Here is a 25,262-nt window from a genome sequence, read left to right as displayed (position 1 = left end):
GGCAACAAGAGCGAAACTCCATCTCAAAAAAAAAAAAAATGACATTGGATACGATATTGAATTATTGTTGGGGACACATTGGGGACTTGATTTTGAAAGCAGTTGGGCTGTCAGTTTTCTTAGCTGCCATCATTGAATAACACCCAAGAGCATGGGTACACTTGAAACACTGGACGTTTTGAAGACATAGTGTTGGGGTCATACTTTGGAATTAAATTTTTGAGGACTTGGTTCTTCTACTCCTCTTGATAAAAATGATCCTGGATTCATGCCGTAAATCACTCCAGACATTTGGTGTCTTCTAGAAGATTTAAGAGCTGAGAACATTTTGGCCAGGAGCAGTGGCTCATGCCTGTAATCCTAGCACTTTGGGAGGCCAAGGCAGGCGGATCACTTGAGGTCAGGAGTTCGAGATCAGCCTGGCAACGTGGTGAAACCCAGTCTCTACTAAAAATACACGTGCCTGTAATCCCAGCTACTTGGGAGGCTGTGGCAGGTGAATCCCTTGAACCTGGGAGGTGGAGGTTGCAGTGAGCCAAGATCATGCCACTGCACTCCAGCCTGGGCAACAGAGCAAGACTCTGTCTTTAAAAAAAAAAAAAAATCTGAGAACATTTCTAGGGCCGCAATTTTGCGATTTTGCCAGGAGTTGGAATTTTTCATGGATTCACCCAACAGGATTTCCCCAACACACTCCAGAAAGTCAGCAAGGCTGGGTCAAGAAACCTCCAAAAGGTCTGAGAGGCCACCTGGCACCATCTTGTCGCCCTTGCATCCCCTTCCTTTGGGAAATGGAAGCTGGAAACTTGGGGCTGTTGGAGCTGCAATGGTTGGGTGCTTCTTGCACAACTCTTGCTAATTTCATTTTAGTTACTTTGTATCTTTTGTTATGATAAATGGAATATTTTCATTGTATTCTAGTTTCTGGACTGTAGAAATGCAATTGATTTTTGTCTCTGAGCCAACAACTTATCATTAATTCTAATAATTCATTTGTATATTATTTGAGGTTTTCTATGTGGACAGTTTCATCACCTGAGAACAAAGACAGTTTGGTTTCATCCTTGCTGCTCCTTACTTCCCTTTACTTCTTTTGCTTTTTAAATTTTATTATTTAGAGACGGGGTCTTGATCTGTCACCCAGGCTGGAGTCTAGTGGTGTGATCCATCTCAGCTCACTGCAGCCTCGACCTCCCAGGCTCAAGCAATCCTCCCACCTAAGCCTTCCAAATACCTGAGACCACAGGTGTGCACCACTATGCCTGGTTACTTTTTGTATTTTCTATAGAAATGGGGTCTTGCTATGTTGCCCAGGCTGGTCTGGAACTCCTGGACTCAAGAAATCCACCCGCCTCTCCTTCCCAAAGTGTTAGGACTACAGGCGTGAGCCACTGTACCTGGCCTTCATTACTTCTTTCCAGCTTTCTTTTTAACATAAACATTTAATGCTGTATTTTCCTGAGGTACTTTTGTTTTTAAAGCTACATCTTATAAGGTTCAATATATAGTGTTACTATCATTCCAAGTATTTTCTTTTTTTTTTTTAGAAGTGTGCATGAAGTTGCTTTAAGACTGTGAAGAACCATATAAGCAATATTATTATCATCAGCTTGCTCTCTAACTCTGGGCAGGAAGTGACCTAATTAAAATTGGCTGTGCTAATCTACTTACACTAATGTGTACTTTTTTCTTTCACAACCAGGCTTCATTTGCCTCACCAGAACTACATATTTGGAATTCTTTGTATCTCATGGCACAATCCATAAATTTATGAATCAGTAACACAATGAGTTAGTGTATTTTAACATTTACAAACATAGTTTTTTCTTGTCCAAGTTTTTGTTATTGTTCTTTAATTATATTGTAGACACACTAAATAGCTTATATGACACTGCTTCTTTGGTATTCGAGATTTGCAAATGTTCCACATGTGCTTGAGAAAAACATATATTCCTTAGATGTTGGGTAGAGATTTCTAAATATATCTACTTGGCTGCGTGTGGTGGCTCACACCTGTAATCCCAGCACGCTGGGAGGCTGTGAGGTAGGTGGATCACTTGAGCCCAGGAGTTCGAGACCAGCCTGGGCAACATGGTGAAACCCCATCTCTACAAAAAAAAAAAAAAAAAAATTAGCTGGGCATGGTGGTGTGTGCCTATAGTCCCAGCTACTTGGGAGGCTGAGGAGGGAGGATCACTTGAACCTGGGAGGTGGAGGTTGCAGTGAGCTGAGATCACACCACTGTACTCCAGCCTGGGCAACAGAGCAAGACTCTGCCTCGAAAAAAAACGATATAAGATTTCTAAACATATCTATTAAGGAAAAATTAAATAGAAAACTTGATTAGATCTCTAACAAAGAGGCTGAACTGGTAGTCAACTCAGAAGAATGGTATTAGAAGTGAGAAGCAGAAAAAACACAGGAATTACATTTTTTGTTCAGCGTTAAGGAGATTTTGCAAGATTAAAAAAAAAACCACACAAACCAGAAACTGATCATAAAGCTATAAGCAGTCTAAGTTGAAACTAGGAAAAGAAAGCTATACCATGTTTTTTTGGTAGAAATGATTGTGATGCACAAATTTTTTTATTTGATCATATTAAAAAGACAGAGCAGAATCACATTCATTTTCTTAATAGTATCACTGTAAACATAGCAAATTTTGGCGCTCTTAGATTGCTCTGGAAATTTCTGAAGAGTTGACCATAGCAGCCTGGTAAGCCTTTTCCTTTCCCCCAAAGCTCTCCTGCCCTTTGCAGAAAGAGTGTTGGTGACAACTGATGCTAACTAAAAGCATGTGGTTGAGCTTGCCAAATCCTTTCCACCTCCTCCCATAGGCAACAGGGTGACTTGGCTTAAAGGCATTGAGTAAGCAAGCAGGTTATCAGAGAACAGAGGGAAGATTCCATTGTATATAATTTCCAAATATTAGAATTGATGAACTCAGAGTTCAACTGCTCAGTTCCTTCTTCTGCTGACCTGATACAGATATAATCACAATGGATCTCAGATCTTTGGTCCATTAAGACATCAGGGTAATGTACTCAGTTCCTTTGATTAAAATGTGTTGGAAAAGCCATCTCCGGGTGGAGAAGAGAAGTTCGTTGATTATAGTGATGGTACTATAAGAGGAAAACTGAAGCAGCAAAACAGCGGGCAGTGCCTTTCTTCTTGCACTCAAATGATTACTTCACTCCTGTCAGCTTTATAGTCCAAGCAAACTCTGCGGGGACAGCAGAGGGTGGCAACTGGGGCAGAGAGATGAGGAGACCTTTATCTGGATCTGTGGACCACTTCAGATCTCCTTGAATTCCCAGCATTGTTATCTGCAGAAAACAAAAGGGAATGAAACAAACTGGTAATGCACTAATGAGTATAGAATACAGGCTGACTATGGCGGGAAACAGCCACGCTGGGCCAGGGCAGGAAAGCCAGTCTAAAAGAGGTGTGAATATGGGAGAAACCTGGCAGGGAAGGAAGAAAGGAAGGATCTGCCAATTCCTTTACAGAAAGTTACATCTTAGGACTGACTGAGCCTCTTTACCTTCGTAGTTGAGGTAGTTATGGGGGATTCAAGGTTTAAGACTCCATCTTCTGGCCAGTGCAGAAAAATGGCATAAACAGCCAATTCCTTTGAGGTATACCTGGGAAAACAGAAACAACACTGTCAAAGATACCTGGCTTGTTATCCTGATATACAACTTTATACGTTCCCCCTTTTTAATGTTAATTTTTTCTTTTCTTTTTTTTTTTTTTTTTGAGACAGAGTCTCGCTCTGTTGCCCAGGCTGGAGTGCAATGGTGTGATGTCGGCTCACTGCAACCTCCGCCTCCTGGGTTCAAGCAATTCTTGTGGTTCAGCCTCCCGAGTCACTAGATTACAGGTGTGCACCACCACGCCTGGCTAACTTTTGTATTTTTAGTAGAGATGGCATTTTGCTATGTTGACCAGGCTGGTCTTCAACTCCTGGCCTCAAGTGATCCACCTGCGTTGGCCTCCCAAAGTGCTGGGATTACAGGTATGAGCCATTGCGCCCAGCTCCTTATTTTTTTTATTTTTTTTGAGACGAAGCCTTGTTGTCCAGGCTCTTGTTGTCCAGAATGGAGTGCAGTGGCGTGATCTTGGCTCACTACAACCTCCACTTCCAAGGTTCAAGCAATTCTCCTGCCTCAGGCTCCTGAGTAACTGGGGTTACAGGCGCCTGCCACCATGACCTGCTAATTTTTGTATTTTTAGTAAAGACGGGATTTCGCCATGTTGGCCAGGCTGGTCTCGAACTTCTGACCTCAGGTGATCCACCCGCCTCGGCCTCCCAAAGTGTTGGGATTACAGGCATGAGCCACCGTGCTGGACCTAATTTCTTTTTTTAAGTGATGGAGTCTTGCTGTGTTGCCCAACACAACTTGCTGTGTTGTGCTGAGCTCAAGTGATCCTCCCACCTTGGCCTTCGAAAGTGCTGGGATTACAGGCATGAAGCACCGCACAAGGCCACTCATTCCCCTTTCAATTATCTACCAAATCCCAGTCCTTGAGTCTGTCACTCCTACTAGGGAGCACCAATAACTCAATACCAATGAAGGTCTGCAGGAAGGAGGCAGTCTATAAAACTCTATCTGGTGATATTGTCTATTTTCCCTACCAATTGGGTTGTCTTTAAAAATTATCTCCTACACCAGTTACTTCAAATAAATAGAGCCATTTACCTTATTATTCAAATCTCTTTTCTATTCCAAATCCATGTGAAAATAGCAGAGACTATAACAAGGACAAGATATGCAATGAAGACAAATTTGTTGTTCAGAGATTTCTTTTTTTTTTTTTTTCTGAGACTGCACACAGCCTGTTCTGAAATTTCACTATGTTTAGAGAAGAGGATGAAAATCACTACTATGATTTGAATGCATCTCCCAAATCTTGTGTTGGAAACTTAATCCCCAAATTCATATGTTGATGGTACAGTATTTAGAGGTGAGGCCTTTGGGAAGTAATTAGGATCAGATAAGGTAATCAGGGTAGGGCCCCATGATGGGACTAATGGCTTTATAAGAGGAAGAGAGACCTGAGTGGACATGCCCACTCTCGTCCCCAACCATGTCATGATGTAGCAGGAAGACCCTCACCAGATGCTGGTGCTATGCTCTTGAACTTCCCAGCCTCTAGAACTGTGAGCTAAATAAACCTCTATTCTTTAAAAATTATCCAGTCTGAGCCAGGTGCAGTGGCTCATGCCTGTAATCCCAGCACTCTGAGAGGCAGAGGCAGGTGGATCACTTGAGGCCAGGAGTTTGAGACCAGCCTGGCCAACATGGTGAAATCCCATCTCTACTAAAAATGCAAAAATTAGCTGGGCGTGGTGGTGGGTGCCTATAATCCCAGCTGCTTGGGAGGCTGAGGCAGGAGAATTGCTTGAACCTGGGAGGCAGGGGTTGCAGTGAGCTGAGATTGTGCCACTGTACTCCAACCTGGGCGACAGAGTGAGACTGTCTAAAAAAATCATAATAAAATAAAAATCCAGCCTGTGGGATTCAGTTATAGCAACAGAAAATGGACTAAGACAACCACTAAACAGAAACTCATCCAAAACAGAGGGATTAATAGAGGGATTAGATCCAGAGACCTAAGCTCTCTGGTATAATAAAAGCAGTTCCCTTTAATTGAACACTGAGTTTGTGCCTGGCACTCATCTCATTTAATCCTCACAACACTATAAAGTATCATCACTCCATTCTGCAGTGGAAAAAATGGGGCCCAAGATCAAATAACTAGATCCAGAAGTCCAAGTATGAATGGAAAGAATTTTGGATGGGGCTCTGTACAATCCAAGCATTCATTATTATTTTTAGGGGGCAGGGTAATAATCTCAATAAATTGACTGATGCTTTATTGCTCCTTCCCTTTTCACCAAACCCACTCTCTCCCTTTACTAGTCAAAGATAACCTAGTAGCCTGAGACATAACTCAAATGGGGTACAAATTTTATAGGAAAATAACCTTTTGGATTTTCTCAAAGCAACTTCCAGCCTGGCTTGTAGCATTGTGGACCCAAGGAGATACCAGTTCCGGATGGGGCACTGTCCTGTTCTTACACACAACAGAAGACAAGACTCACCATACAGATGTTGTGTTCTTTTCCCATTGCACCCGCCATGGTTTGGAGGCATAGATAGCCTCCCCGTTGATGCTCAGCCATTTCCCAACAGCAAGAAGCCTTTCTTGGAAGATGGGAACAATCAGTCCATCTTTAGTTGGTCCAATGTTCAGAAGATAGTTGCCTCCCAAACTTACTGTCTGAACCAGTTCCTGGAGAGAACAGAAACAATGAAAGCCTAGCTATGAATGCCAAGCCTGGCATCATGCTTAAAATAGACAGTAAGAGAAGAAAAAGAATCTAGGGCACACTCTGTTTTTTAAATATCCTCTGCTGTTTTAAATTTTTTTTTTTTTGAGCCGGAGTTTCACTCTTGTCGCCCAGGCTGGAGTGCAATGGTGTGATCTTGGCTCAACTGCATCTAGGCTCACTGCAACCTCCACCTCCCTAGTTCAAGCGATTCTCCTGCCTCAGCCTCCTGAGTAGCTGGAATTACAGGCATGCGACACCACACCCAGCTAATATCGTTCTATTTTTAGTAGAGACAGGGTTTCACCATGTTGGCCAGGCCAGTCTCAAAACTCCTGACCTCAGGTGATCTGCCTGCCTTGGCCTCCCAAAGTGCTGGGATCACAAGCATGAGTCACCTCACCTGAGCTAAAAATTCTCTCTCTATATATATTTTTGTCACTATAAAAGCAGGTTAGGCTCATGTGAGTAAATGAAAAATCATGCTATATTATATTAACTTGAATTTCAGGGAGTGGCCATGGAGCACTTCTGTGACACTGTACTTGTCATGGTGCTGGGTGCAGTGGGAAGGGTCATGCCCCAGAAACATGAGGTGTGGGCAGGGAAGCTGAGAATTTCAGGACATTCCTTATGCATTAGGCTATATAAATGAACATGCTGCCCCTTTGGGAAAACTGCTATAAAGAGATACATTCTTTTTTTTTTTTTTTTTTTGAGACGGAGTCTTGCTCTGTCTCCCAGGCTGGAGTGCAGGGGCACAATCTCGGCTCACTGCGACCTCCGCCTCCTGGGTTCAAGTGATTCTCCTGCCTCAGGCTCCCGAGTAGCTGGGACTACAGGTGCGCACCACCGTGCCCAGTTAATTTTTGTATTTTTCGTAGAGATGCGGTTTCACTATGTTGGCTAGGCTGGTCTTGAACTCCTGATTTGTGATCCACCTGTCTCAGCCTCCCAAAGTGCTAGGATTACAGGTGTGAACCACCGTGCCCAGCCAAGAGATACATTCTTTAAGGCTTCTGGAATGGGATTTGGATGTGTGTGTTTTTACTGTGACCTTGAACAGGTATTATACATATCCAGGCAGCTCAGAAAAACTAAGGTTATACAGAGAAAATTTTAAATTCATTATAGAATTTGAAGAATTCAGCCAGCCATGGTGGATCACACCTGCAATCCCAGCACTTTGGGAGGCCAAGACAGGTGGATTACCTGAGGTCAGGAGTTTGAGACCAGCCTGGCCAACATGGTGAAGCCCCGTCTCTACTAAAAATACAAAAATTAGCTGGGCGCGGTGGTAGGCACCTGTAGTCCCAGCTACGCAGGAGGCTGAGGCAAGAGAATCACTTGAACCTGGGAGGTAGAGGTTGCAGCAAGCTGAGATCGTGCCATTGCACTCCAGCCTGGGCAACAAGAGCGAAACTCTATCTCAATAAAAAAAAAAAAAAAAAAGAATTTAAAGAATTCATTACAGTACTCCAAGTGACACCACACCATTAACTTTTGATGTCTTCTTCCAGTCTTTTTCCTATGTAGTTAATTTTATATAGTTGTAATAATATGTAACTTATTTATTTATTATTTAAATAAAATTATTTTTTCAGACGGAGTCTAGCTCTGTCACCCAGGCTGGAGTGCAGTGGCACAATCTCAGCTCATTGCAATCTCCGCCTCCCGGGTTCAAGCAATTCTCCTGCCTCAGCCTCCTGAGTAGCTGGGATTATAGGCGTGCGCCACCATGCCCGGCTAATTTTTTTGTATTTTTTAGTAGAGACAGGGCTTCACCACATTGGACAGGCTGGTCTCCAATTCCTGACTTTGTGATCCACCCTCCTTGGCCTCCCAAATTGCTGGGATTACAGGTGTGAGCCACCGTGCCTGGCCACTTATTTTTATTTTTTAAAATAGAGATGGGGTCTCACTATGTTGGTTAGGCTGGTCTTAAACTCCTGCCCTCAAGCAATCCTCTTGCCTCGGTCTCCCAAAGTGTTGGAGTTACAAGTGTGAGCCACCACCATGCCCAGCCAATATGTAACTTTATTAAAAATAATAATAATAATAGAGATGGGGTTTTTCTATGTTGGCCAGGCTGGTCTTGAACTCCTGGCCTCAAAGGATCCTCCCACCTTGGCCTCCTAAAGTGTTGGCATTACAGGTATGAGCCACTGTGCCCAGCCAATATGTAACTTGTTTTTTCACTAGTGCTCTAAGCATTAACCCATATTAAATTTGTCAACATTTTTACGGTTACCAGGAGTTCGAGACAAGCCTGGCCAACATGAAGAAACCCTGTCTCTACTAAAAACACAAAAATAAGCTGGGATGGTAGCATGTGCCTGTATTCCCAGCTATTTGGGAGGCTGAGGCAGGAGAATCGCTTGAACCCGGGAGACAGAGGTTGCAGCAGGCCGAGATCGCACCACTGCACTCTAGCCTGGGTGACAGAGTGAAGTTCGGTCATAAATAAATAAATACACACATACATACATACAAATAATCCTGGGAAGGACCTCTGCACAACTTTCTTGTGTAATTCTAATTATTTCCTTAGGACAGGTTTCTGTTAGTCTATTCAATGTCCTTAAAAGGGTTCCATTGACCTGCACTTCTATCCAGAGTACTTCCATCATTCTTCCATAAAAAAGCTGCTTTTGCAGCCATAAAAATGTGTCCTTTGCAGGGACATGGATGAAGCTGGACATCACTCTTACATAAAAAAGCTGGTTTTGCAGCCATAAAAAAGAATGAGTTCATGTCCTTTGCAGGGACATGGATGAAGCTGGAAACCATCATTCTTAGCAAACCAACACAGGAACAGAAAACCAAACACCACATGTTCTCACTCATAAGTGGGAGCTGAACAATGAGAACACATGGACACAGGGAGAGGAACATCACACGCCAGGGCCTGTTGCAGTGTGGGGGCTAGGGGAGGGAGAGCATTAGAACAAATACCTAATGCATGCGGGGCTTAAAACCTAGATAACGGGTTGATAGTTTGCAACAAACTATCATGGCACGTGTATACCTATGTAACAAACCTGCACACTCTGCACATGTATCCCAGAATTTAAAGTAAAATTTAAAAAAAGAGGAAAAAAATAATTAAAATCAATCATATAGTATGTTAGAAGGTAATAATAATAATAATAATAATAACTGGTTTGAGATCCATAGTTAAAAAATAGTGAACTCAGGCCAGGTGCCGAAGCTCATGCCTGTAATCCAGTGCTTTGGGAGGCTGAGGCTAGAAGATCTCTTGAGGCCAGGAGTTTGAGACCAGCCTGGGCAACATAGCAAGACCCTGTCTCTACAAAAAATTTAAAAATTAGCTGGATGTAGAGGTGCACACCTGTAGTTCTAGCTACTCAGGAGGTTGAGGTGGGAGGACCACTTGAGCCCCAGGAGTTTGAGGTTACAGTGAGGTATGATCGTGCCACTGCACTACTGCCTGCATGACAGAGCAAGACCCCATTTCATTAAAAAAACAAAAAACTCAAAGGTGCTCTTACCGAAATGATTTCAGATTCTTCTGTAACATCAGACATTGCCATGTCACGACGATAGCCCCAGGAAAACTTGTCAATGCTGGTGCACATCTCCCACTTGTGATCTGGCAAGCTCTGTGGCTTGAATTTATCTTCACAGTTATAGTATCCTCCATGGTGACAGGAACAGTTCTGACCCCATCGGTCATTTACTACCACCTCATCCTAAGAAGGGAAAGAATATTTGGTCATGAGGAGGAAAACCACTTGACTTCTTTATGTAATGCACTTTGGTAAGGCTCTATTTGGAAGCAAGAAAGTTAGTCTAGAGCAGTGGTTCTCAACTGGGGGCAATTTTGCTCTGGAGGGGACATTTGGTAAAGTCTAGAGACATTTCTGATTGTCACAACGGGGGTGGTATGCCATCTAGTGGGTAGAGACCAGGGATGTTACTAAACATCCTACAATGCACAGGACAGCCCCCACAGCAAAGAAATATTCAGCCCTAAATGTTAACAGTACTGAGGCAGAGAAACCCTGCTGCAGAGATACACGTCAGGGCTGGGAGAGCTTGCTTTAAAGATCATCTGGTAAATCACTTATTCTATAAGAGGAGAAATGGACAGGAGAGGACCTGCCTGGGGCCACGCCTCTAGGCAGTTTCAAAAGCTGGAACTACAAATCAGGTAGCTGAACCCATGGCAGGCTGTTTTCCAACTATATGAGTCCAACCTTACCTAGGTAAAGAAAAGTCTTAAGCCAATCCCATTCAAAAAAAACAACAACAAAAAAGCAAATTCTTTTTCTTCCTTCAAGGTTTAGCTGAAGAATGAGAAATCATACATGGAATATCTTAATGTAAATGTTAAATGTGGCAGTGTATTTTATAACAGGGTGGCCAATACAAGATAAAAACTGAAACCATTTGGGAGGCCAAGGCAGGCAGATCATGAGGTCAAGAGATAGAGACCATCCTGGCTAACATGGTGAAACCCCGTCTCTATCAAAAATACAAAAAATTAGCTGGGCGTGGTGGCACGTGCCTGTAGTCCCAGTTACTCGGGAGGCTGAGGCAGGAGAATCGCTTGAACCTGGGAGGCGGAGGTAGCAGTGAGCCGAGATCGTGCCACTGCACTCCAGCCTAGGCGACAGAGCGAGACTCCGTCTCAAAAACAAAAACAAAACTGAAACCATGTTCAACTCATCACGGCAAAAGGAGATTAAATAAAAGTTTAAAATTCCCATTTCTTGCCTGTTTTAGAGTCATTCGCATTGGTATGAAGTTTCTCCTATGGAAGCTAGTTAAGTGCCAAAGAGAAATAGAAGAATAGTCATTATTTGTAACTAGTTCAATCCAATGTCTGGTACTCGATTATCAATGTCTGGGCATCATGGGTCACAGAATTGAAAAGGACAACTCAAGATCAATTCAAGAACACGTATGTAAAAGCCATTTCAGAGAAAAATGGGGTATTAACAATCCTAATTCTTCATTCAACACCTACCCATCCACTTATTCAATAAGTATTTACTCAACAACTACCATGGGGCTCACACTGTGGGCAGATACTGGGTCTCCAAGGTGAATAAAACAGAGGTCTTGCCCTCAACCATCCAGCAGAGACTAGCAGAGGAGACAGATATGTGGACAATTACAATATGACATCATATCAGAGTTTATACCTGGTTACAAGATTATCAAGGGCTTTGAGGTTCATAGCTGGCTCCACCACCTAGTAGTCAAGGGGTCTTAGGCAGGTAACTTTACCTTTTAAGTTAGTTACTTATCTATAAAAGCAAACAAACAAAACCAACCAAACAAACAAAATCCAAAGGCAAATATCACCCACCTCACAGGGGTTTGAGAGGGAGGGATAAAAGTGACAGTGTGCCCAGACTCTGGCTCAGAGTGAATAAAGGTGTCTCCTTGCCACACCTCCTCTTTCTCAGTCCTCAGATGATGTGAATGCTCCCTGTACACTCAGCCTGTCAAGGACAGACACAGCCATGCACTCCTTCATCCCACAGAAGCTAATGCAGTACTTTTTAGTTTGGCATTCGAGCCAGTGTCTATGGATTGTGGAGACCTCAGGACATACTTCTACTATCATACTGGTCACCCTACAATGTACTTTGTTTGTACGTCTGTCTTTCTCTTCAGACTGTAGTTCCCTAAGAGCAGAAACCATTCATTCAGCATTTCCAAGGCTTAGCATGCGGCATGCTACGGCACCGACTCTCAATAAATCCTGGTAGAAATGAAGGAGAATCTACAGTCCCCATATGTCTGCGAAGCTACTGTGAAGATGGGTTGAGACACACCCACACAGAAGGTCCTGGTTACTTAGGAATTATTGTTTAAGAAAGGCCGGCCGGGAGCGGTGACTCATGCCTGTAATCCCAGCACTTTGGGAGGCTGAGGTGGGTGGATCACAAGGTCAAGAGTTTCAAGACCAGTCTGGCCAACGTGGTGAAACCCCGTCTCTACTAAAAATACAAAAAATTAGCCAGGTGTGATGGTGTGCGCCTGTAATCCCAGCTACTCGGGAGGCTGAGGCAGGAGAATTATGTGAACCCAGGAGGCGGAGGTTGCAGTGAGCCGAGATCGTGCCATTGTACTCCAGCCTGGGCGACAGTGCGAGACTCCGTCTCAAAAAAAAAAAAAAAAAAAAAAAAAGCCAAAAAAGCTCAGGCTGTCTAGCTAGTCATGCTTTTTAAATGGCACTGGGGTTGATATTTTCTTCCCTTTCCCAATCCTGCATCTTTGGCTAGTCATTTTTCCTTCTGTGATACTCCTTAAGCACAAACACTAGACTGTAACCTCACATAGCAAGCGACCTAGCTCCAGGGGTATACACCTTGAACATATATACATAGAAGCCATTTCAGAGACAAATGGGGTATTAACAATCTGAATTCTTGGTTTAACACCCACCTACTTTTCCTATTTATTCAGCAACTATCATGAGGCTCACACTGTGGCAGACACTGAGTTTCCAAGGTGAATAAAACAGAGTTCTTGCCCTCAACGATCCAGCAGAGACTAGCAGAGACAGATATACAGACAATTACGATATGACATCACATCAAAGTTCATTACCCAGGGATGAACTGCACATCTGGGAGGTCACAAACATTCATCAAGTTCCAGAAAACCACTCTTTTTTTTTTTGAGATGGAGTCCCGCTCTGTCGCCCAGGCTGGAGTGCAGTGGCACGATCTCTGCTCACTGCAACCTCCGCCTCCCGGGTTCAAGCAATTCTCTGCTTCAGCCTCCCGAGTAGCCAGGATTAGAGGTGCCCACCACCACGCCCGACTAATTTTTGTATTTTCTTTCTTTTTTTTTTTTTGAGACAGAGTCTCGTTCTGTTGCCCAGGCTGGAGTGCAGTGGCACCATCTCGGCTCACTGCAAGCTCCGCCTCCCGGGTTCACGCCATTCTCCTGCCTCAGCCTCCCAAGTAGCTGGGACTACAGGCATGTAAAAATTAGGCCCGGCCTAATTTTTGTATTTTCAGTAGAGACGGGGTTTCACCGTGTTAGCCAGGCTGGTCCTGAACTCCTGACCTCGTGATCCACCAGCCTCGGCCTCCCAAAGTGCTGGGATTACAGGCGTGAGCCACCACACCTGGCTTTAGAAAACTACTCTTAATCTGTCTCTGTGCATCATATAGAATCTGTTTTTTTCTTTCTTCCCATTTTCTGAGCTTAGTAACAGAGACCCAATGAGACCCTTAGACTTTTTTTTTTTTGAGAAGGAGTCTCGCTCTGTTGCCTAGGCTGGAGTGCAGTGGCACGATCTCGGCTCACTGCAAGCTCTGCCTCCCAGATTCACACCATTCTCCTGCCTCAGCCTCCGGAGCAGCTGGGACTACAGGCACCCACCACCACGGCTGGCTAATTTCTTTTTGTATTTTTAGTAGAGACGCGGTTTCACTGTGTTATCCAGGATGGTCTTGATCTCCTGACCTCGTGATCTGCCTGCCTCGGCCTGCCAAAGTGCTGGGATTACAGGCGTGAGCCACTGCGCCTGGCCAAGACCCTTAAAGGTTTATGAACTACTAAGGTACCTCAGTACAAACTGGTTTTACACTTAAGATTTTTCTTTTAAATCCACAACAAATCTAGAACATGTACAATTTTGAAATTTGCTACACTGAAGATTAGGGTTTCTGCTATTTTGCAAGTACACTAAAATACAAACTGTAAATGGGCAGCCATTATGCACTGCCTAATAGTGTTGATTATAGGGAGGGGTACTGGGTAGGCAACATTCCCCCAAGGATTTGGATATAAGGGAAGTGAGTGTGCCCCTTGAGAGTTAAACTATAAAATCAACATAGAGTAGGTGGGATTGTAGACATTTGCATTTTATTCCTACCATTTAATTTTGTATGTTTTGTATGTCTTATATGTTTTCTTTCTTTTTTTTTTTTTGGAGACAGGGTTTCGCTGTCACCCAGGCTGGAGTACAATGGTGTGATCTAGGTTCACTATAGCTTTGACCTCTTGGGCTCAAGTGATCCTCCCACGTCAGCCTCCCCCAGCGTCAGCCTCCCGAGTAGCTGGGACTACAGGTCTGTGCCACCACACCCAGCTAATTTTGTTTATTTTTTGTAGAGATGAGGTCTCACTATGTTACCCAGGCTGGTCTTGAACTCCTGGACTCAAGTCATCTGCTTGCCTTGGCCTCCCAAAGTGCTGGGATTACAGGCATGAGCTGCTGTGCTTGGCCTGTATGTCTTTTATATGTTTTCTTTATATTTTAGTATATGTTTTAATATCTTTTTGGTGGTTTTCTCATTTATAACATTTGTTTGCTTAATAGAGTTTATTTTTTCTGTAGTGGTCTGGGAATTGTAATTACTATTTTTAGTCTACTATGTAAATTTACCACTGTTTAAACCTATACTGTCAAAGTTAAGAACTAAAGGAGATTGTCGGGCACGGTGGCTCACGCCTGTAATCCCAGCACTTTGGGAGGCCAAGGTGAGCGGATCACCAGAGGTCAGGGGTTCGAGAGCAGCCTGCCCAACATGGCGAAACCCTGTCTCTACTAAAAACACAAAAATCAGCCGGGCAGGGTGGCGGGCGCCTGTAATCTCAGCTACTCGGAAGGCTGAGGCAGGAGAATCACTTGAACCTGGGAGGCAGAGGTTGCAGTGAGCGGGGAGATCGCGCCACTGTACTCCAGCCTGGGTGACAGAGTGAGACTGTCTCAATTAAAAAAAAAAAAAAAGAACTAAAGGAGAAGAAAGCTTATACTCTAAGGAAGCCAGGGAAGATTAAAGGAGAAACCTTTACCATCCATTAAGTGCCCCAGTCCCTACTGCCCCCATGTTGATATTCCTGTTTATTATTGCTGCTGCTGCTGTTGCTCACTCCAGAGTTTGGCTCCTTGCACTTTCTTTCTTCATAGGAGATAAATAAGAAAGAAGTCATATAATCACATACCTTGACAGGGCTATCATTGTAGAGCCAGGAAAGAAAATTTGTGGAGTTCCAGTAAGTATCAGGACATTCCCACTCCCCATCAGACCAGATCAGATCAGGTTTATAGCTGGAAGACATGTGATCAGGACAGAGCTTATTATCTGAACATGTTCACAGTAAAATCTTATGGACCTTTTTTTTTTTTAAAGAGATAGGGTTTTGCTATGTTGCCCAGGCTTGAGTCCAGCAGCTATCAACACGTACGATCATAGTGCACCACAGTCTCAAATTCCTGGGCTCAAGCGATCCTCTTGCCTCAGCCTCCTGAGTAGTTGGGACTACAGGTACACATCACTGCATTTGACTTGGGGACTGATTTTTGCAACAAATATTTTAAAATTAATTTTCCTCCATTTTGAAAGTATGTGGCATAAAAAATTATCACAGTGCAGAGGATGTGGAAAACTGAAAACATTTGCTAATAAAACCAGTTTGCTAATAAAATCACCATTTAAAACAAACACAGCAGGCTGGGTGCAGTGGCTCACGCCTGTAATCCCAGCACTTTGGGAGGCCAAGACGGGCGGATCACGAGGTCAGGAGATCGAGACCATCCTGGCTAACACGGTGAAACCCTGTCTCTACTAAAAATACAAAAAAATTAGCCGGGTATGGTGGCGGGCGCTTGTAGTCCCAGCTACTCGGGAGGCTGAGGCAGGAGAATGGCGTGAACCTGGGAGGTGGAGCTTGCAGTGAGCCGAGATCGCACCACTGCACTCCAGCCTGGGCGACAGAGTGAGACTCCGTCTCAAAAAAAAAAAAAAAAAACACACAGCATTTTGGTATATTTCCTCCTGATCTTTTCCTTTCTTCCTTTTTTTTTTTGAGACTGTCTTGCTTTGTCTCCCAGGCTGGAGTGCACTGCTGTGATCTCGGCTCACTGCAACCTTCACCTGCTGGGTTCAAGTGATTCTTGCGCTTCAGCCACCCAAGTAGCTGGGATTACAGGTGTGCACCACCATGCCTGGCTAATTTTCGTATTTTCAGTACAGACAGTGTTTTGCCATCTTGGCCAGGCTGGTCTTGAACTCTTGGCATCAAGTGATCCACCTGCCTCGGCTTCTCAAAATGCTGGGATTTCAGGCATGAGCCACTGTGCCTGCCCTAATCTTTTTTTTTATGCCTTTTAGAAACTGGAGCTGTAATCAGCATACAAACAATTTGGTTTCCTTTCAGCAACTAATTCCAATTAAGAATGATGTTTCAAGGAAGCAAAGGAAACAAAATGGTGCTTCAGGACTACAAGACTTAAGATTTGCTTTGAAGATGTTTTAAGAGTTGGAACTATTCATAAAATGCATTTTTGTGGATAATTACCAAAGTCTATACTGCAAAAGATTTATGGAATCCATTGGAGCCCCATTTGTACTTTAGCATATTATTACTCTGAGCCCTATAAGGCACGTATGTTGTGTGTATATATATAAATACATATGTATATACTTATATGGTAAGCATTATTATTCTCATTTGAGCAGCAAGAATCTGATGCTCAGTAGGGCAATTTGTTTTAGGTGACAAGGCTTGTAAGTAACAGGAGGTGGAACTCAAATACAAATCTGCCCATTTGTCCACTGTACTCCATAATTAGGCAGGTAAACTCTAGGAAGATCACTAAGTGGCAAGATATAACACAGATGGTCTGTGATTTACTGTGTATAAGAAATTGTACTAGGCAATTTAAACTCATTACCTCATTAGTTCTCATGATTCTAGGATATATTATTATCCCATTTCACAGATAGAGAAACCAAGATCTTGAAAGATAAGTAGTTTGTTCAAGGCAACATAGCCAAGTACGATAAAAGAATGGGGATCTCTGATTCAGTAATGTCTAAATCTGTCCATGTCTCTGATGGTCTCTTACAATTGTTACTATTTTCTTAAGAGAAGTCATCTGGATAGAATCTGAAAACAAGGTAATTTTTCTTTTCTTGAGACAAAGTTTTCCTCTGTAGCCCAGGCTGAAGTACAGTAGCAGGATCTTGGCTCACTGCAACTGCCTCCCTGGTTCAAGAGATTCTCTTGCCTCAGCCTCCCGAGTAGCTGGGACTACAGGTATGCACCAGCACGCCTGGCCAATTTTTGTATTTTTAGTAGAGACGAGGTTTCACCGTGTTGGCCAGGCTGGTCTCGAACTCCTGACTTCAAGTGATCTGCCTGCCTCGGCCTCCCAAAATGCTGGGATTACAGGCGTGAGCCACTGCGCCTGGCTAAAGGTGATTTTCCTTTGCTCTAAAGTGAGAGTCCAGGCAGCTGCCTCTAAAGCTTTAAGGGTTTACTGTCCTCTATGAGTCCCCAGGCTTGAGAAAGGCAAATGGGGATACAACATTGTGAAGAACTAGTGACAAATCCCTAAGTGAAAGTGACCATTTAAAGAATAATGGTAATAACAACAGCCTTACTTTGTACCAGGCACCGTGACAGATACATTTCACATACTATTTTGAGCCCTACAAAGAAGGCATTATTATCCCCACTTTACAGAGTGAGAATCAAGCTCAGGAGAGTGTTCTGTTTAAGGCGTGTAAGTAACAGAAGCCAGAATTCAAACACAAATCTGCCCGATGCCAAACCACCCCCTCTCCAGTGTCCTGACATAGGGAAAATGGCATGTAAGAAGTGAACTAAAATTTTGACTTTCTGCCATCCTGGGTTTTGTGTGATTGTTTCAATGTAGAAGGCAATATGGCCACATGACGGAAGTTCTGAAAAGCAGGAGGAAAGAACATATTTTGTCTTAATACAACCACCACTTTTTATTATTTTGATGTCTTTTAGGTTTTTTTCATACCTATCCCTCCTCCACTTTAACGGTACCCTATAGGAAGCTCTGATTTCATTGATAAAAGTCGTAGGGCCAAAATATTTCAGTGTCTTACCTGTTAACAAGGTTGTACAGCTCTGGCATTGTTTTTGCACTGACAAAATGCTGTGTTTTGAAGCCATTTTTCTTATCAAGTAGATAGAGTGGATGGAACCACTCTAAGAGTGAGTGGTATAGTCCATAGCGGATGTTCCTTAAACAGAAAAACAGAACGGCAACTGTCATTAAGCATAGAACAAATAATTTATTTTAAGGAAAATCAGTTCTAGCATTTTTTCATTTCAGTGGCACTCACTCATAAGAGCATGTAGAGAGGGATGGGATCCAAAACCATTTCCTTAAATTATTCACCAGTCACTTAAGCAAAATGAGGTTTACTGTGTTTTTGATTATACACATAACTACCTTTTATACATAAATATCTTAACACCAAAATGTTATTTAAACCATCTTTTATCTTTTAAGTCAATTATCCTAACAGACTATAGTCCTGCTGGGTGCGGTGGCTCATGCCTGTAATCCCAGCACTTTGGGAGGCTGAGGTTGGAAGATCCCGTGAGTCCATGAGTTTGAGACCAGCCTGGGCAACATAGTGAGACCTCGTCTCCACCAAAAATGTAAAAATTAGCTGAGTGTGGTGGTGCGAGCCTGTAGTCCCAGCTACTTGGGAGGCTAAAGTGGGAGGATGGCTTGAGCCCAGGAGGTAGAGATTGCAGTGAGCTGAGATTGTGCCACTGGAGTCTAGTAAAGGCAACAGAGCGAAACCCTGTCTCAAAACAAAACAAAACAAAAAACCATATAGTCTTATTTTTTAAAAATGTCTTCCCTGTCAATCATAAAATTTCATATTTAAAGAAACTGGAAAATAGAAAATAAAATATCCAAAGTACTCTTACTCAGAAATAATCATTAGTAACATTTTCCACACAGTTGAAATGAATATAGGTTTATTGTTTTATTTATCTAAGATTTACTAATAATTCTTTCTCTTTTTTTTTTCTTTCTTTTTTTTTTTTTTTTTTTTTTTTGAGATAGAGTCTCGCTCTGTCGCCCAGGCCGGAGTGCAGTGGCACGATCTCGGCTCACTGCAAGCTCCACCTCCCAGGTTCACGCCATTCTCCTGCCTCAACCTCCCGAATAGCTGAGACTACAGGTGCCCACCACCACACCCGGCTAATTTATTTTTTATTTTTTATTTTTATTAGAGACAGGGTTTCACTGTGTTAGGCAGGATGGTCTTGATTTCCTGACCTCATGATCTGCCCACTTCGGCCTCCCAAAGTGCTGGGATTACAGGTGTAAGCCACCACGCCTGGCCAAACTAATAGTTCTTAACATACACAAAATGAAATGTGGTTGATGACCTATTTTCATATTTAATAAAGCTTGCTTTGGGTTAAGAATGGTGAGTGTTACAAAAGCCTTATAATGCAAGAAGCAATTACACAGATAAAAAACAACTGAAGTATTTCATCATATGACCCAAGGACTAAATAAAGATGGTAAAAATCATGACTCCTAAAGTCCATATCTAATCAACATCTCAGAGTTTTACAGCAGGACTATAAGCAAAGCACAGTGCTGAGAAACAAACTGAGCAGGTGACAGGAGTCAGCAAACTCTTTTTGTCTTTTTTCTTTTTTTTTTTTTGAGACAGAGTCTTGCTCTGTCACCCACGCTGGAGTGCAGTGATGTGATCTTGGCTCACTGCAACCTCCGCCTCCCGGGTTCAAGTGATTCTCCTACCTCAGCCTCCCAAGTTGCTGGGACTACAGGCAAACGCCACCACGCCCGGCTAATTTTTGTATTTTTAGTAGAGACAGGGTTTCACCATATTGGTCAGGTTGTTCTTGAACTCCTGACCTCATAATCTGCCTGCCTCTGCCTCCCAAAGTGCTGGGATTACAGGTGTGAGTCAACGCACCCGACCAGCGAACTCTAAAAGATCCAGATAGTGTTTTAGGTTTTGCAGGCCATCTGGTCTCTATCTCAGCTCTCAAATTGTAGCTTGAAAGCAGTCACAGACAGTGCATAAATGAATAGGCATGGCTGTGTTCCAATCAAACTTTATGACTTATACAGACACTCAGCCTACTCCTCAAACAGCACATCAAGTAGCATCGTAGTCTATGTTGGGTATCCTTCATCTAACCAGACATGGCCATGAACTTCTGTAATGGTGTCCCCTTTGGTCACGTGAAAACTGTGAAGCATCAAACATTGCCAATTCAAAGGCCAGAAGCCCTTCCGGCTACTTGCTAAATGCAAACCTAGAAAACACACAAGAGTAGAAGGCCAAAAGCCCTTCAGGCTACTTGCTATATGAAAACCTAGAAAACACACACGAGTGGAGAAGGTACAGAACTCTTGACAGCCAGATCCAAAGAGATAACAGAGTAACCATCCCTAGACACCCACCTCTTCCGGAGAGCTGTTCCCAATTCACCAACCAAATCCCGATGAGGCCCCACATCCTTGGAGTTCCAGTTCCAAGACACGGGACTCGGCCAGTTTGTGAAGCCTTCGTGATGCTTTGTTGTCAAAACTACATACCTGTGGACAGCAAAACCACATCAGCAAAGGAAGTGGGCAGTGAACTTGCATGAACTTGCCCAGCATGCCTGAGGCTTTTTAAATGGCTGAAAGAACTTGATCACAACAAATGTACTTGTACCAGTGACTATATTAGTGATATCCAGGAAGCTGCTGCAGTCACAATTCCCCTTGGGCATTGCTCCAAGAATGGAAGCAGATTTGAGGAAGTCCCAACCCTCAGTCCCCAGCGAAGGAGGAGGCCCAGAGGGAAGGAAGGAGTGGGTAAGGGAAAAGAAGTGCACCTTAGCTCTCTGATTCTTCAACACTTCTGGTAGGAATGATTAACTTTCTTTCACTCTTTGCCCTGAAGGAGAAAAATCTCTACTGGAAATGGCAGGTAATAGAAAACTAAGCCATTTGCTGGCCAGGCATGGTGGCTCACACCTGTAATCCCAGCACTTTGGGAGGCCAAGGTGGGCGGATTACCTGAAGTCAGGGGTTCAAGACCAACCTGGCCAACGAGGCGAAAACCCATCTCAACTAAAAATACAAAACTTAGCCGGGCATGGTGGTGTGTGCCTGTAGTCCCAGGTATTTGAGAGGCTGGGGCATAAGAATCACTTGAGCCTGGGAAACAGAGGTTGCAGTGAGCCGAGATCATGCAACTGTACTCCAGCCTGGGCTACAGAGCAAAACTGTTTCAAAACAACAACAACAAAATAAGAAAACTTTCTAGAAAACTAAGCTGTTTGGTTTACCAAGCCTACATAAATTGCCTCTCATTTATTATAGAGGTGACAAAAGACCCAATAACTGGGAGAAAAGGCAAGTGTTGAAATAACAACCAAATCACTCAATATTTAATTTTCTTTTATGGCAGAGAAATAGGTAATGCACTTTATGGTTCAATCACTGGCCAGAGTAGGGAACTCCAGGACTTGAAGGGCCAGATAGTATTTTAGGCTCTGTGGGGGCACATTCCTCTCTGTAGTGTATTCTTCTTTAAAACATTTTACAATCCTTTAAAAATGTAAAAACCATTCTCACCTCATGGGCCTTAAAAAACTGGCAGAGGACCAATCCCTCTGGCCAGTTTGCAGACCCTGGTGCAGTGGAAACAACCTTGACGTCATGAGACCGGGAGTCTAGGACATTATATTCCTTCCTCTCTTTGGGCCGGTCATCTCATCCATGAAATAAAATGCATGGAAAGAGGTTATCTCCCAGATTTTAATTTTTCTCACTTGTAAGTTATGGATCCCTAAGGCCCCTAAGGAGACAAACACTTCCTCTGCTTAATCAAGTCTTATACTCCCATACATTTAATGGCAAACATTAAATGCCAGTTGTAATTTCTCTTTAGTACAAGTGAATCCAAAGTTCAAGAGAAACGAAAACCCGGAAGATGGCTGAGGAACCAAGATAAGGATGGAAGACTGCTCTAAGCCAGGGGCTGGGGAAACCTCCCCGCCTCCATTCTTACTCTTCTCCAACCCACTTCTCTCCCAGCAGCCGAATGAATCTTTCTAGAAGCTGGGAGTAACCACTCCCTGACTTAACACCTGTCAATACAGGACTCTCAAGGCTCACTCCTTCAGGACAAGCCCCTGCCTTGACAACTTCATGGGTCCTGGTCTCCCCTTATCCCCACTCCAGCGCTCTCTACTCTGTTCTCTGAACCAGCCACCCCCAAGTTCCAACAGTTCTCAGAGAGTCAGACCCTTCTTGGGAACTTCCTACGTAAAAGGGATTGAGAGGAGCAAACGAATGACTCTCTGTACTGTTGCCCAAATACACTGCATACCAGAACTCCCCTCTCTTTCCCTCTTAGAGACATTAGGGCTGAAAGGAAAGGATACAACCCTTCTATAACCATAGAAGAGGCTGCAGGGAGGCTGAAGTGACTTGTCCAGGTTCACAGTTGAATTAGAACCAGGCTCCACACCACTGATTTGAAACCCTGGAGTCCTGATAGTGCTGTCAATCTGGAAGGGACATCAGGTATGGCCTAACTCAGCCCTCTCGGTGCACAGGTGTAGATACCCAGGACTTCCCAGCCCGCCATCTCCCTGAACCTTCATTTATCAGTCCCCAGTCAAACGCACCTCCTCCTCCTCATCATGTGTGCCAGGCTCACTCCTGTGGCCGCAGGAGGCCACACGCGGGCCCCAGGGTCATGGGGGCGACCGGCAGCTGCGCGCCCCAGCTGGCCGCCCAGCCCCACCTCCTGTCTGCCGCCCAAGCCGGGAAGGGGCGCCGCTCCCCGGGACCACACTCACTTGGCGCCCGCGGCCTGGAAGAGGTCGGCCCACTCCTCCGGGTGGAAGAAGCGCGCGGTGAACTGCGGCCCGAAGTCGGCGTAGCTGAAGCCGGGCGGGTAGTTGTCGCGCATGAAGCGCTGGTACTGCGGCCGCCCCTCGCCCTGCCAGTGCCACCAGAACCACTCGCTGCCCCAGGCGGGCACCGAGAACACGCCCCAGTGGATGAACACCCCGAACTTGGCTTCGTCGAACCAGGCCGGCAGCGGCCGAGAATCCAGGCTCGGCCAGTCTGGGGTGTAGCGGCGCGGAGGCTGGGCCCGACGCACCGACTCGGCCGCTCCGAGGAGGAGCAGCAGCAGCAACAGCGCGGGACCCGCCGGCCGAGACCTCATCCCCGGAGCTCGCATCGCTACCCGGCGGCGACGCGGCCCACTCTTAACGCGCAGGTGCCGGCGGGCGGCTCCGCCCACTCTGACTAACGATTGGCCCGAAAGAAAAAAGGGGTGGGACAACCTGGACAGGTTGGCCCGAGTAGCTTCCTCCTCGGGTCGGAGGAGCGCCCTCTGGTGCTCAAAAGGGGAAAGACGCAGGGAGGCGTTGACAGCGCTTCGCTGAAGGACGAATAAAAACCTTGAAAAGGGACTTAACTGCGAGGTTAAATCGTGGAGGTGAGCAAGGCCCAGTGTGTGCGGAGAACTCACGTTTAAGAAGGAGTCCATTGAGCCGGACGCAGTGGCTCACGCCTGTAATCCTAACACTTTGGGAAGTCGTGGCGGGAGGATCGCTCTGAGCCCACAAGTTGGAGACTAGCCTGTCTCTATAAAGATAAACAAAATGAGCCTGGCGTGGTGGTGCACGTCTGGAGTCCCAGCTACTCGGGAGGCTGAGGTGGGAGGTTCGGGATCGCTTGAGCCCGGGAAGTTTGGGCTGCAGTGAACCGAACCGTGATCACGCCTCTGGGAGTAGTACATTTTGCCACAGCAATCCTGCAGGGGTAGGCTGAAGTCAGATCACGAGTTTATTTAGTGATCATTTGGGAGCCATAGGGGGCTTTTGAGTTGTCCTGTAGCACAAGGCTGGAGGAGGAGATACCAGACTGGAAGGGTATCTAACTGCCCTGACAGAAATAAGGAGGTAGAGGGATGATGGGAGGAAACGTTATGAGGGGAAAGGAAAGAGAAAAGTGGGTACTGAAAGAGGGGGAGCGGGCAGGACCGTTTCATCTGTCCGGTATTTACTGAGCTTTCTTTGGGAATTCCGAGGCATTTCAAATAGCTTAGCTTGTACCGAGATCTCACCACTGCACTCCAGCCCCTGGGCGACAGAGCCAGACCAAGAAAGAAAGGAAGGAAGGAATGAAGGAAGGAGAAAGTGGAGAGCCAAGAGGACCCAGGATTGCCTGGCAGGGAAGTTCCCCAGTTCCTCTGCAATTTGTACATGCTACACATACTCAAACGGGAGGTGAGGCCATTAGCGAGGGAAATACAGAAGTCAGAAGTCTCTGACCAGACAAGGTGGCTCATGCCTGTAATCCCAGCACTTTGGGAGGCCGAGGTGGGCAGATCACCCGAGGTCGGGAGTTTGAGACCAGCCTGGCCAACATGGTGAAACCCCATCTCTACTAAAAATACAAAAATTAGCCGGGCATGGGCTGCGCCTGTAATCCCAGCTACTCAGGAGGCTGAGGCAGGAGAACTGCTTGAACTCGGGAGGTGGAGGTTACAGTGAGCTGAGATCGCACCACTGCGCTCCAGCCTGGGCGAAGAAGAAGTCTCATGACTCCACGTAGCACACTCAGTTCCCACATGCCAGTGAGAGAATGGCAGCACATCAGAGTTGGAAGGGACTTTGAAGATCCTAGGCACCATCCTCTTTGCTACCCTTCCCCTTGTACAGAGGAGGGAACTGAAGCCCAGAGAGGGTTGGGGGGCTGCCCAAGATCATGCAGCTAGTTTGGGTCAGAGGTGGGACTAGAATACGTGTCTCCAGGTGCAAAATCTATGCCTTTGTTCATGTTGCTTCTTTCTTGCACCTCATAAGAAGTCAGAGCCTATGTTGACAGAACCCAGCACTTCCTCATTCTGGCAGTGACGAGGAGAGAAAATGACTATTGCTGAATCACAGCTATTTTCTTTTCTTTTCTTTCTTTCTTTTTTTTTTTTTTTTTTTTTGAGATACAGTCTTGCTCTGTTGCCCAGGCTGGAATGCAGTGCTGCAATCTCAGCTCACTGCAACCTCCACCTCCTGGGTTCAAGCCATTCTCCTGCCTTAGCCTCCTGAGTAGCTGGGATTACAGGTGCGCCACCACGCCTGGCTAATTTTT

General features: G+C 44.8%; 1 protein-coding gene across 1 annotated transcript; it reads right to left on the bottom strand.

The window, feature by feature from the left end:
* Positions 1-2,430: 2,430 nt before the first annotated feature.
* FUCA1 (alpha-L-fucosidase 1) lies at positions 2,431-23,417 on the bottom strand. Its single transcript, XM_054449083.2, has 8 exons — positions 22,958-23,417; positions 20,562-20,696; positions 18,199-18,336; positions 15,278-15,383; positions 9,850-10,050; positions 6,110-6,300; positions 3,545-3,644; positions 2,431-3,326 (listed from the first exon to the last, which is right to left on the bottom strand). Exons 1-8 carry the CDS (start codon positions 23,344-23,346, stop codon positions 3,186-3,188), a joined length of 1,401 nt encoding a protein of 466 aa, XP_054305058.1. The 5' UTR covers positions 23,347-23,417; the 3' UTR covers positions 2,431-3,185.
* Between the last annotated feature and the right edge of the window lie 1,845 nt (positions 23,418-25,262).

Source organism: Pongo pygmaeus, chromosome 1 (assembly GCF_028885625.2).
Source record: "Pongo pygmaeus isolate AG05252 chromosome 1, NHGRI_mPonPyg2-v2.0_pri, whole genome shotgun sequence".
Lineage (NCBI taxonomy): Eukaryota > Metazoa > Chordata > Mammalia > Primates > Hominidae > Pongo > Pongo pygmaeus.
This window is presented reverse-complemented; position numbering and strand designations above follow the sequence as displayed.

Bases quoted from the DNA above. Each gene is read 5' to 3' on its own strand.
- FUCA1 (XM_054449083.2), bottom strand. From the start codon at position 23,346: ATGCGAGCTCCGGGGATGAGGTCTCGGCCGGCGGGTCCCGCGCTGTTG. The intron at 15,384-18,198 runs GTAAGACACTGA...CATGTCTTCCAG, and splicing joins CTGTACAACCTTGTTAACAG to CTATAAACCTGATCTGATCT. The intron at 10,051-15,277 runs GTATGTGATTAT...TTCCCTTCTTAG, and splicing joins ACAATGATAGCCCTGTCAAG to GATGAGGTGGTAGTAAATGA.